The sequence below is a fragment of the Hemicordylus capensis genome, chromosome 4 (assembly GCF_027244095.1).
Source record: "Hemicordylus capensis ecotype Gifberg chromosome 4, rHemCap1.1.pri, whole genome shotgun sequence".
Lineage (NCBI taxonomy): Eukaryota > Metazoa > Chordata > Lepidosauria > Squamata > Cordylidae > Hemicordylus > Hemicordylus capensis.
Genome location: NC_069660.1, coordinates 280,736,437 through 280,750,354, shown reverse-complemented (window position 1 = coordinate 280,750,354; position 13,918 = coordinate 280,736,437). Strand labels below are relative to the sequence as shown.

Genomic DNA, 13,918 nt, shown 5'->3' with positions numbered 1-13,918 from the left:
AAGATTTATCCTGTAAGTTGAGAAGAGAAGAAGGAACGATGCGTAAAATAAATAAATAAATCCAAATAAGCAAAATGCATATTTATATGCAGAAATGAGAAGCCGGCGGATTGAAGACTGATGAGTAACTGTAGACTGAAGGTTCGTTTCATCTCTAGTGCTCTGGTTATAAGGAACCCAAAATGATGGGAAATTAACCTCTGATGACTAATTGCTACCTGGCTGAAGCAATTTGATTATTTCAGGTCTTTTCCATAGTGGATGCATTCCTATATAAATTATACCACAACTCACATCCCTCAGAATGAATTAGCCATAGTGAAATTACAATCTCATCTGGAATGAAGCGATTTCTTTGTAAGAGCATTGAAGCATACAGCCTGGGGAAACTGTGGGCTCAGCACTTGCTTTTGCAAAGGATCTTCCAATTCCAAGCATAAGGCAAGGGGTGGGGGGAAGAGACTAAAAGGGGAAGGACAATACCCAATTCAAATCTTGTACAGCAAGAAACAAAGCTGGTGGATAAGATGAGCACTTTGGATACAAGCTCATTTTTATGACCCACACAAAGGAAGTCTTCTCTCAACAAAGGGCACTGCACTTCAGAAATGGGCTACCTAAAGCTGCACACATTCAAAAATCAGAACTCCAAGGACCAGCAACTGAGGATTAATGAGCCCCCATGTGTACTGAAACATCATCCATCTGGGTGTAGCAGCTCCTGGCCAGAGAGTTGCTACAGCCAGCCAAAGGCTTTTGCCCTTGGCAAAATGCCCTCCTACCAGGGCGAGCACCTCAGGCTTGTGAGGGGTTATTTTGGCATTGTCAGGGGATGGTGGTGTGTTTTGAGGAGGCAACATCAGAGCTAAGTTGCCACCTCCTCAAGCATCCCCTCATCCACAAATGGAAACTTTCCCCCAGGTAATGCAGGGGCCTCTGGATGAAAGCTCCCATTTGCGGATGGGATGAGACAGAGGAGGCAAAAACACAATGACCCTCTTGGCCAAGTCATTCCATCATCACACCCAAAGCTGTGGGCAGAAGGGGTCAGCAGTGGGCCCTTCAGAAGGCCTGGTTCCCTCGGCAGCTGCCCAAGAATACCAAATTCTGATATGGGAACCCCTTTCCAGACTTCTCAGCAGTGGCACCACATTTTGAGGTAGGCAAATAGGTAAGTGGTGGTGGCGGCAGCAGCAGCAGCAGCAGCTCTTCAGTTGGCAGTGGTTAGTTAGTTAGTTAGTTAGTTAGTTAGTTATTCAATTTCTATACCACCCTTCCAAAAATGGCTCAGGGCGGTTTACACAGAGAAATAATAAATAAAAATAAGAACCCTGTCCCCAAAGGGCTCACAATCTAAAAGAAACGTAAGACAGACACCAGCAACAGTCACTGGAAGTACTGTGCTGGGGGTCGAGAGGGCCAGTGGAACTGTCCCTAAGAACAGACAATGCCCTTGCCAACTAGATGAGCAAAGGGGCATCTTTCGGTGGTTCTTTATAGGTTGTAGAGGAAGAGCAACTGTCCCCATCCAGCCCCAGCACAGCATCCATCCAATAGTTGTTGCTGGTGTCTATCTTACATTTCCTTTAGACTTTGAGCCCTTTGGGGATAGAGAACCATCCTATCTATCTGTCTGTCTGTCTGTCTGTCTGAGCTGTTTTGAGAACTTTTGTGGAAAAGCAGCAAATAAATATTCATAGTAGGAGTAGTAGGCGACTTGGCTGCTTCTATGCAATATCTGGTATGTTAACAAATATGATATTTAACTGTATATTATATTATATTATATTATATTATATTATATTATATTATATTATATTTTGATGGCTCTTCCACCAAGAGTCCTATGCCATTTTAAACAGCCAACCTAGAACACAAAGGAAAGTACAAATACAAGATCTATTTCAAGGGCACCGGGGGGGGGGGATCGCTGAAGGCCCTATGGCTCCTCCTTTGTAAATGTTACATCTTCATTTCAGTCATAATACAAAGCACAAACGCCTGGACAGGGCTGGCCAAAACAACCATCTCTTCTCTGTTATTCACCCTTCCTGAGGTTTACTATGGCTTTCAGTCAGAATTCTTGTTAATCAGGACGTCAAGATACCACCCTGATGCAGAGTGCAGCAGTTTTGTTGATGTTCCAACGGTGATTTAAAAAAAAAAAATCAAGGACAAGGTTCAGCAAGATTAAAGAAATTGAAATAGCTCTTTGACAACATATTATTAAAAAGATGGCTGGGACAGTTAATAGAAAATCACTACATGTTGGTTTAAGTGCTAGCACCATCATCAATCAAATCACTAAAGAAGACTTATCTACCCATGACCCAGATTGCTACATTACATTCTGCTCCCTTGCGGTTCAGACGGTTGAAACATTAAAGCATGTGTTCTTCTTCTGAAATTTTGACTATATATGACCCATTGATTGCTATTTATCCTGGAAGTTCATCCAAATATTATGATTTTATCTCCTTTCAGATAATAACAAGGCAGTACCAGAAATTATAGCAATTGTTTTGCTTATAGCTATGGAGACAAAAGTCAAAATTATAAATGATCAAATGTAATCATTCTGGGCCCCTTGATGTATATCCAGTTCTCCAGCATCTTGTATGCTTAGTGGTATATAGTTCTTTTATACTAAAGTTTTCATTTGCAGTACTAAGTAACATAGCATTGTTCTGTTCTGCTTACTAAAGATTGGTTTAACAAACTTGATTGATTGATTGATTGATTGATTATATTCTGCCAAAACAAGACTCCAGCTAAGAACATAAAAAGAACCCTACAGGATCAGGTCCAAGGCCCTTCTAGTCCAGTGTCCTGTTTCCCACAGTGGTCCACCAGTTGCTTCTGGAAAGCCCACAGTCAAAAGATGAAGTACTGTGCTGTAAAAAATATTAGCAACCAGCCAGGTGAAGATTAAGTATTATATTTTGAAAATGGGGACAGGTGAAGGCATGATAATCTCATATGTGACTCAGTGGAAAGCTGAAAGAGAACTGGGGTGCAAAAATAAATAGACCTTAAAAGCTAACGAACATCCAGATGCTTCCACCTGCCAAAATGATGAAGATAACAACCCAGGCCTTGGTTATTTGAAGCGCACCCTTTCCAATGTTCCTTATTTATATACCTACCCCAAAGGATCACTATGGATTATTTCCAAATGTTTTTACATATGAACTTTATTGCCCCAAATGTTTTTAATAGAGCTGCCATCCTCATTTCCATCAAAAGATATTTGCAATAAAAGCAATAATTTCTAATATACTGTTTGATGGTTTAGAGGACACTTGCAATCCAAAGTCAATATTAACTGAAGTCACATTTCTTAGAGATTGCGAAAGTACTCAAACTCCTTTCTGCTACATATGATGAAATGATACAATGATGCATGGAGCAGAACTATTTTTTGTAAATGAGTTTGGAACAGAGGGGAGCTGTCAATCATGAGTGGCAGTTAGAGTGTGCCCGTTAGGAGTGAGTAGTGGAGAGAGAGGAGTAGATTCTTGGGTATGGTGAGAAGCAGTCTCAAAAGGAGATGCTTTAGACTCAATGGATTAAAAACAGTCTGTGACAAAGACTAGCTAAATGACAGTCTGTAATTAAGACTGGCTGCATTCACATGTAACACAGAACCAGAGTTACAGGGGTCAGGGGTTTCCCTACCGTTATGTCCGAATGCATGCAACTCTGATCCCATTCATCCAGCGACCTGAAGTTGCACTCCACAGACTCCAATTTGAACCCTCAGTTTGTAGTGAGTTTTGCTGCTCATAACCGGGGTTCCAGCTGTGGAGCATTACATACGAATGCAGTACTAGAGGCTGCATTCACTTCAACTGGACTTGAGGGAGGAAGTTCCTCCCTCTCTCCGGGCGTGACTGGCTGTGCAGGCTGTCCTTCAAGCAAGAAGGAAGCCTGCAAAGCCAGTTCCCTCTCCTCTCTGCAGTCTCCCTGACGGCAGAGAGCCCGCTCTCTGTTTCATCAGTATGCGGACAGGTGGTGGGGGCAGAACCACTGGTCCATTGAACCTGCAGTTCCACATTATGTGTGAATGTGGCCACTGTGTAAAAAGAACAGTTCTAGGAAGGAACTGGTTTAAAGTTTTAAGTACTGAGTGAAATATAACCAAGCTCTGTAAAAATAAACAACAATTCTGTAACCAAGCAAGTTAACAGCCCTACTTAATAGTACTGTACACAAACCTCAGAAAGCATCTTTAATAAGAAGTTATTCTTGTTTTTGTTTGAAACATCTCTGACTGAGTGATTCCTGTCAACAACCTTCTCCACATCTGCAAAGTCACATTACCAGGATAAGAAACCCTCAGCAATACAGAGGCTTCATAACAAACAAATGGCGGAAGCAGAGATATAGGAGAAGAGAACAAGCCTAGGTAAGCTTAAAGGGGGGGGGGATCTGAAAATAAACTTTACACACAAAACAGAATCAGACCCAAACTCCACACTGCAATACAAGACTAGCACCCCAGGAGTTAAAAAACAACAACTGCTACTCAACTTTAAATGAGAAGGAAGATTCTGGAAAACAAATTGCAAAAGAAAAAGATACTCCTTTACCAGAAGCAAAATAAAATGGTTATGAGAATGGCTAATGACCATACTTGCATTGATATTCATAAAGTAGAGATGCTGAAATATCTGCAAAATGCAAAAGGAGGAGACTATAAATGAATCCCTTGCCTTGTTTAATGGGAGTTAAATCTTATTCCTTCCTTCTAGCTGAGGGGCAGCAACCTTTCTGGATAAGCATCACTTAATTCTGGAGATGTTTTATGAGTTGCTTATGATGGTGATGCTGTCCATGATTTACAAGAAAATGTGCCTTCTTCCTATACATCATTGCACTTTATCATTGCTCTTTACTTTCCATTTTGTATAAGTATTATAGAATTATTTATTTTTATTTAAACATTTTCCTGCAAATATCGGACCAACCAGCTGTAATTTTCATTGGTTTCCAATGCTTAATATTTGACATTATGGACAACAGTAATGATTGGGATTGAGCTAAGGGACTGAAGTGTTGGAGATCCAGCTCCAGATGGCGTTGACATTTTGCACCAGTGACCCTAATGACCACTAGGGGCATTGTGAGTAGAGATAGTGTTAGGGTCTCTTCCTCTTTCCTGTTTATCTCTGCCTCAATGACTCTTCAATTGGTAGACTGTACTCGGGAACTTCCTGGGTGTGATGATGACCACCACCACCTCCTCCTCCTCCTTCCCAGAATGCTTCTAGCTTGCTTTCTACCCACCATGCTTCTATAGGTCTCTCTCTGACCACCATGTAGCCAGCAGTAAGATATAGGTCTTTTCTATCATTATGTGAATAAAGTAGATTAGTTTAACCTTACATGAATTTACAAGCTGTTGCCTCTGAGACCCTGTTAACATCTGCTATAATGGGAGTGAGTTAGCTCCTGAAATACTCTGCTATATAAGTAATTACCCCAACATTAATCACATACAAAATTAGACAATTCAGATTAATTTGGATTTAAGCAGATCTTTCTTCTTGAAACATTTTGCACTATTACTAATGTTTTGAATTTTGTAGATAAATTCAGTTGCTTGAATAACTTCTATTAGGATACAAAGCCAGACTTGTCCCACCATGTTAACTCTGCTTCAAGTGTTGCTAAACTTCTGAATGGGAAACACAATATTGCTTAATGGGCCCCAGAACATTGGATCCCAGCACAACTCCTTTCCTTTGGCATCACAAAAGGGAGAACGCAAAGCACCTAGGAAATTATCCCATGCTTGGGAAGCCTCTTTCAAGAAATCTTCTTGGGTTAAATTTCACTTACCCAGTCTATTTTATCCACATTCCAATATCTCTTTAAGTCACGAAAGTGGATCAGCATTCCCTTCAATCCCACTACAATGATACTTGCTAGAACACACTGCAATGAAAGAAACATTCATTAGAAGGTAGACTTGGGGGAAATGATCAATCTGCAGTGGTTTTCCTTCTTCCAGCCCCACCCATGGTGGTCTTTCCTCATCACATAAAAACAGGTTGCTTACCTGTAACGGAAGGTCTCTGTAGAGATCCATGGTCCCTCACAACTGGGGTCTTCTGTGCCTGCGCAGGGACTCCTCTGCAGGTGCAGAAGACTCCAGTTGCGAGGGACCCTGGATCCCTACAGAGATCTGGAGGTACATCTTACTGAAATCACTGGGACTTATTTCTGAGTAATCATGCATTGGAGCAGGCTGCAAGTCAGGGACAAACAATATTGAATAATAGAAATTATGGAATTTTGGGGTTGGAAGGAAACTTGGAGGTCTTCTAGTCAAACTCCCTGTTCAGTGCTACAGCATCCCTGCCAGAAGGCCCTCCAACCTCTGTTTGGAAACCTCCAGTGAAGGACAGCCCACCACTGCAGGACACAGACTGTTCCACTGTCAAACAGCAGTTACAGTGAGAAAATGTTATACACTAATGCAGGGTTTCTTAACCTTGGGCCCCCAGATTTTGATGGACTACAATTCCCATCATCCCCAGCCATGCCCATTGTAGCTGGTGATGATGGGAGTTATAGTCCATCAATATCTGGGGGCCCAAGGTTAAGAAATCCTGCACTAATGTATAACCCGCATACCACAACACTTTAAAAAAGCGCAGATTCCCTTTGAAAAGAGGAAATTTAGAGAAAAGAAGTAGAAAGGTGAGAAAGAGAGGTGCTTAACCTTTTCTCTGTCCAGCACTCCCCAGCTCCTAGTCACCTGTCCAAGTGGTTTTTCTTCTGTAGCGTGCACACAGGAGGAAAAAGAGCTAAGGGGTGATTTGGAGCGAGGAAACAGGTAACAGTAGATTTGAAACCTTCACCAATGAAATGAAGCACGAGGCTGGTGGGGGTATCAAAGGCTGGGTGGAACAAAATTGCCGCAGCCCACAGGCCGCTAACATTCCTGTTTTCTGCTCCCCTTTCTCTCGTGCTCTTATGTCTCCTTCTTCAGCACTCTTGCTATACAATGGAGCTTTTTCGTTATTTGGAAGAGAAGGGTTTTTACTCTTCTACACTTGAAGAAGGGTATGCTAAAGGATCTGACCTCAATTTTTGCCCTATGGCAAAACAACAACAACAAGCAAAGCAAAAAACCATGGAAACACATAACAAAAACTGTATGCTAGGTGCAACGGTTCTAAACTTCTGCAATAAGTCCAATGAAAACAGGCAACCCATTTCCGATTCAAGCAAAATAGAAAGAAAACTTTTTTTTATTTGTTCCTGGCACATAAACCTGGTGTGTTTCCCTCCCTCCTAAGAGATCATTGCTCCCATTTATACTCATGAAATCATAATGAAAGGCGGAGCAGCCATTTTCAGAAAGAAAAGTTTGGTCTATGGAAATATGCAACACAAAGAATAATAATTATTTTTAAAAGGAACCATACCATCGGCAGCCAGTATAACATGGGTCCTATTGCATAGATTACCACAAGCACCAATATGGAAGATATTAGACAAGCCACCTAAAAACAATTGGAAAGGAAAAGCATAAATAATCACATTATTCAAATTCTAAAGCATATCTAAAATGAGATGAAAGTGCTTGGTTTGTTAAAGTTGCTGAGCATAACAAAACACTGCAGACACATAAAAATTAAAGGAGCCTGCAAAGGAGATTTTGGCTCTCACATAGTCTGTGGATTGGAAGTGCCTGAGGATAATTTAAGATCTGACCTGTGGTGGGTTTCCCTTAGCCCACCAAAAGAGTGAATACATGTATCATATACCAATAACACAAGGTATAAGATTTTTTTTAAATCGCAGAAATCACTTAAAAACAGCTTCTGAACTGGAAGACCTACAGGCATGGAACAGCATTTTGCACAGAAACAGGAAGTCAGGCCATTGAGCCATCTGGCTCAGTATGGTCTGCACTGACTGGCAGAGGCTCCTTAAGGCTTCAGACGTCAGAAACTGAACCCGGGACCTTCACCACTCAAGCCACAAGTGGTGGCTCTTCCACTGAGCCAGAGTCCTATCCAACTGCGAAGCTGTTGTTGTTGCTTTTGCAAGGTCCCGCATAGGAGAGCTGGTCTTGTGGTAGCAAGCATGACTTGTCCCCATAGCTAAGCAGGGTCTGCCCTGGTTGCATATGAATGGGAGACTTGATGGGTGAGCACTGCAAGATATTCCCCTCAGGGGATGAAGCTGCTCTGGGAAGAGCAGAAGGTTTCAAGTTCCCTCACTGGCTTCTCCAAGATAGGGCTGAGAGAGATTCCTGCCTGCAGCCTTGGAGAAGCCACTGCCAGTCTGTGAAGACAATACTGAGCTAGATAGACCAATGGTCTGACTCAGTATATGGCAGTTTCCTATGTTCCTATGTTCCTAAAGCTGCCTTACACTGAGTCAGACCACAGATTTATCTAGCTCAGTGTCATCTACATGGACTGGCAGCTGCTCTCCGGGGTTTTCTTTCCTAGCCCTACCAGAAATCTTGCCTAGCTATGCCTGGGGATGCCAGGGATTGAACCTGGGACCTTCTGCATGCAAAGCAGATGCTCTGCCAATGAGCTACAGACCAACAATTTTCTTAAACTACAATGCGGGTTCATTTTGTGTTTGTCTTTACACAATGGGCACAGTCCCAAGGAAGTTACACACACCAAGTCTCACCAAAATGAATGAGGCTTGAGGTGGTGCAACTGTACATGATATATGTATACACCTGTTGCATACGAAAAGCCCACAGGCTGCCTCTCCTAGGGAAAAAGGCTGGGGGCAAGGTCTTGGCGAGGAGAAGTGGCAGGCGAGAAGAGAATTAAACACTCTCTCCCATTTCTTCTCTGCTCCCTAGGAAAACCAACCATCAGGCTTTTGTTACATGCATTGGTGTATATATAACATGAAGTCAGGCCCTCGAACTCATCTTAAGAAGTAACATTACTAATTTCAATGGAGCATATTTCTGAGTATGCTTAGCATTGCAGCCTCTATGCAAGGACTTCAGGTTTTACTGAAGAAGCTTCACGTTCTTTTTTTGCCTCTCTACCTGAAGGAGGATTCATGTATTCATGTATGTATGTATGTATGTAAAATATTTATACCCCGCTCCTCCAGTACACAACTGCTCGGGGCAGCTCACAACATTAACAAAACAGATACAATGTAAAATAAAAGACTAATAAAATTAAACAAGTTAAGTTGTTTAACAACTTAACAGCCTAGGTTAAAATGACAATTAAAATTACAATTTTTAAAAACGTTTCAAATTAAAAGTTGACGCTGCTCCACTCGAGAAGTCTTCATTTTGCCCCTGAGCATCTAATACTGGAATTACATGTGATGGGAAACACCTGGTTCTTGTCAGAAACAGCAGTCCTACATTTCTTTCTGCTCTTGTATAGTCAGAGAGAGAAGAAGCAATGTGACATCGCCACATCGCAAGTTTCCCCATCCCACAAATGAACTGGAACTCAGAGCATGGTGCCCTGCATTCTCCTTTATGGCACCTTACTGAGGGACAGAGGAGACATGGGACTTCTGTTCTGAGCAGCACCCACACAACTCCCATAAGATATAGTTCCAGACTGTTCTGTGTTGTTGTTCTTTGGAAGTGCTCCTTTCGTATTCAGATCTGTTTCTTATTTGTACCTGAATCTGCAAGGTTTTTCGATGCATCATGCTAATAGATATTGCTATGCACACTCCCCTCTTCCCCAAGCAGTGGGACATTTCAGGGGCAACACTATCTAGGTTTAGGTTTCCTGTGTTGTCACAAAGGCATCAGGGGTTTACACTGCATGCATAGCAGCGAATCATGTTATTGTTGGAATAGACTTCTTAGCAGTTTGTGTATTTGTTAGGCAAATCCCTTAGTAATAGATTAATCAAGTGTACCTGTGTATGTGTAAGCAGAAATCACCTACTCAAGCCTGATCAAAATCAAAGTCAGGATCAAGGTATCAGGGATTGACTGGCAAAGTCCCTCTCGGCCAACCAATCCCATTTAAACAGCCCTGCCTGCTTGTTTACTTCAATCGCTGTTGTATATCGCCATGAAGCCCTCCCCATGAAGCCCATGAAGTAAAAACCACCATCCTTTCACCTAATGGATCAAGAGCCAACATTCTCCAGTGATTTCATCTCCATTTGAACCATCAACTGTTTGCAATCTCCTGCCTCCTTACGTGTGAGTGATTTCTTATTTGTGTGATTTGGAAGTAATAAATTCATTTTAAACTAGTTGGAACTCTAGTATGACCAAGTTGAACACTTAATGGGATCTCAAAGATGTTAATTGCACTTTCATCGGAAAGAGAGATCACTGGAGATTTATGCTGTAATGTCTGGTTTATTTACAAATATAGAGGTTGAACATCAGATGGAGGCAAGTAGCAGTGCTTACAGGTCTACAACAGATTGAGTGAATGATTAAAGTAGTTTATAGTAAGAAGTAACAGCCCTAATAACTCTGTATTTTATTGACTGTTGCCTTTGTTGCTGTTCTTTGGTCTTGGACCATAATAATAAAGAACTGAACTACAACAGACCGTAATAATAAAGAACTGAACTACAACAGATTACATCAGTTCCTCAGAGAGACACCTCTACACTCTAAGGCAGCTTCCATGAACTTTCAGCTTCATCTTTCTTAGCTCCTCCATTCTCACTCACAAACTGCCTGTTTCTTTACAAGCATGTATACTCATCACTCCCAAGCATGTATACTCATCACTCTTCTGAGCTGATTGGTTATTCTGTTCAGGCTACTCTCTCTTTGAACAGGGCAAGTCCCTTTTTGCCATCTTCTGCTCTCTTTGCTCTTGGACAGTCTGGTGACTGGATCCAGTTTGTGAAAGGACTGTCATGACCAGCTTTGGTTGCCAAGACAGAGGACTATTTGGTTTGCCAGAGTTTTTATGTACTTTGTGCCTGTGTCTGGCCTCTGAAATCACTCCAACACTGTCATTTTCTTTCCGATTTGTTGACCTTGTCCATTATGCATAAAGCCAGTAGTTGGTCATATGCCTTCCCTTACATTCCAAAGCTTTCAGTGGCAGATGAAAAGGGGCAAGTGATTCTCCCTGCCCCCCTTCAGCCAGAGAGAACTGCTGATGCACAGAACTGTGGAGGGAGGAAGATGTCCACTGTTTGAATCTGGAGCCAGTTAGTCAAGTCAGTTTTTATTACAGCCGTTGGCCAGCCAAGAGATAAAAATCAGAATAACAAATATAACTAATATACACAAATAGTGACTGATAATTACACACAATAAAACAGTATACAAGCATCCAGGATAGATTACTTTAAAAACAGTAAAACAACTCCTAAAATTGAGACCTTAATCTCATAGCAATATTAAAAAATTTGGCCACCACTTTTGTGATCTCACAGCTAGTATCCACAAGGCAATATTGTGTATAAAAAAAGCTCACACCTTCCAGGGAATCTATCTAACAGGGGAGAAATAAGTTCTTCTCTAGCACCTTGATACAAAGAGCAATATAACAAAACATGGGTAACATTTTCCAGGAGGCCAGAGCCACAAGGGCAGAAAACCGTAGCTGAAGAATCCTTAGCGAACCTCCTTTCATCTGGAGCCAGTTATGGAAGGCTTCTTATTAGAATGTGGGGCACCCAGCTGTGAGTGCAAGGAGTGTCCCAGGAAAAGGCAAACACAGTTTTGTTTTGTTTTTTAACCAGGACACCACCATAACACATCAGGAAGTTGCTATGTGGACTGTATGGCCATTCTCTTTCAATCAAAACAGCTGAAAGGAACAGCACATGCTGGGTTGTCCCTAAGGTATCAACTGTAGGGATCAGGGGTACTGGTGTGTCATTTCTGCCCAGAATTTCCATTGCTGCCTGAAAGCTCTGACTTTACATAATCAAAGAAAGCAGGGAGCACAGGATCATCCTCAATTATTTTGGATTAACACAGGGTTTCCCAAGCTATGGTACTCCAGATGTTGCTGAACTGCAACTCTCATCATCCCCAGCCACAATAAAATTGTGGCTGGGGTTGATGTAGTTCAGCAATGTATGGAGTACCACAGGTTGGGAACCCCTGGATTAACACATTTTGAAAATCATGAATTGCTAGGTCTATCTTCATAATCACAAATGTCTTCCAGTAATCAGTTTGATGTGCACAAAAAAGCATTGCAAGTGTGGGTGAAAAGATCTCCCCTTCAGCCACTTCTAACAATCCTGATTCAGTTAATGTACCTTAAATTAGGCTTTCCACAACCAGGCCAACCTGGAACATTTATACCTGGAAGAGTGACATTTATAAGACCTAAAATAACGACTTGACTGGATTGCAGCCATGCTGTTAACAAATGCATTTTTGGAACTTGAATTCATGGTAAATGTTACTGTGGAGAGGAACCTACATGAGATAGGATCTGGGAATCAAAACATTGAGCATGAAATTCAATTGTGAACCAAGGAAGTTTTATCCCAAACAGGCAAAAAGAACTTCTCAAGTGGCTGAATTATTATTGACTCACATCCTATTATACTTTGGAATTCTTCTGCCCAAGGACATGTTCCTCCTAATTGAATAAATTTCTGTGGTTACGAATCAAGTATAAACAACACCAGCAGAGTCTGCTCTGAAGAAAGTGAATATGTCAGTCTTTACCACAGCTAGCAAGGAGGCACAGAGTGACACAAGGCGATATGTTTTCTAATTTATTCCAAAAGTTGCCTCTGTGAACCATGCAAATAAATGGGGCAATGGCACACTCCAGCAAGAAACTCAGGTTCATTGTACCACTGCAGCATAGATTCATGCTACTGTGCCAGGAACAAGTCCTGCCACCACCAGCAGATGAAGCATGGAAAGTGGAATAGCTGAAGTGGGGATGACTAGAGACAATTCATGAGTCATAGTAAGTGCACCTTCAGACAGTAGGTTCTTGTACTCTGGTTGATCACAGACATGTATAAATGAAAACACAGTAATCAAGGGCTCATAGGAAGCTAACGTATACCAAGTTAGACCATTGGTCCATTAGCTCAGTATTGTCTACACAGACTGGCAGCGGCTTTTCCAAGGTGGCAGGCAGGAGTCTCTCTCAGCTCTATCTTGGAGATGCCAGGAAGGGAACTTGGAACCTTCTGCATGCAAGCATGCAGATGCTCTTCCCAGAGTGGCCCCCCCATCTCCTAAGGAGAATATCTTACAGTGCTCACATGTGGTCTCCCATTCAAATGCAAACCAGGGTGTGCCGTGCTTAGCAAAGAGGACAATTCATGGTTGCTACCACAAGACCAGCTCTCCTCCCATCTGGATGTAAGCCACATACACCTCACAGTTGCATAGGATCACATCAAAAGAAAGCAGAGTCCATATCACTGCAGGTGCATGTGAAGCCCAAAGATGATGTTAATTGATGACCTAAGAGAATTCATTGTGACTATGGCTGCGTTCAAATGACCCTCCAAATCAGGGCTTGGGGGGCTGCAAGTGAGCAGTGGAGAGCCTCATGGAGTAGAGGACTGAGAGATTACATTTGTAATCTCTCACTCCATCTGCTGCTCCTTTCCCTTGCCTCCACTTGTACTGGGGGAGATTAGAAGGTTCTGCTTCTAGTTTTCAGCAAAGCATGGTTTGCCACAATCGGACAAGTTGGCAAATAATTTGTCTCAAACTAGAAGTGGAAGTTTCTAAAAAAATCACTTCCACTCATATGTAAAGAAAGGGGGAAGGAAATGCAAGCGCTCAAGGCTTATTGCTGCTCATTCGCAATTCTTCAAACCACTGTTTGGTGTCTGAAGTGAGTCTACTGTGTCTAGGCACAACCAATTACTAGAACTGCTCTCACTACCAAAACTTATAAGGTAAAGTGTGCCATCGAGTTGGTGCAAACTCCTGGCGACCACAGAGCCCTGTAGCTTTTCTTTGGTCAACTAC

The 13,918-nt window shown here is 42.0% G+C and overlaps 1 protein-coding gene across 9 annotated transcripts in view; it reads right to left on the bottom strand.

Annotated features, from left to right (window-relative positions):
- Positions 1–13,918, bottom strand: part of SLC26A7 (solute carrier family 26 member 7) — a 127,845-nt gene that overhangs the window by 22,149 nt on the left and 91,778 nt on the right. For all 9 annotated transcript variants that reach the window (XM_053251063.1, XM_053251069.1, XM_053251064.1 and 6 more), the window contains 2 exons: positions 7,440–7,517; positions 5,845–5,940 (listed from right to left, as the gene is read on the bottom strand). In XM_053251063.1, coding sequence (XP_053107038.1) covers positions 5,845–5,940; positions 7,440–7,517 — 174 coding nt within the window. The remainder of the gene's footprint in view (positions 1–5,844; positions 5,941–7,439; positions 7,518–13,918) is intronic.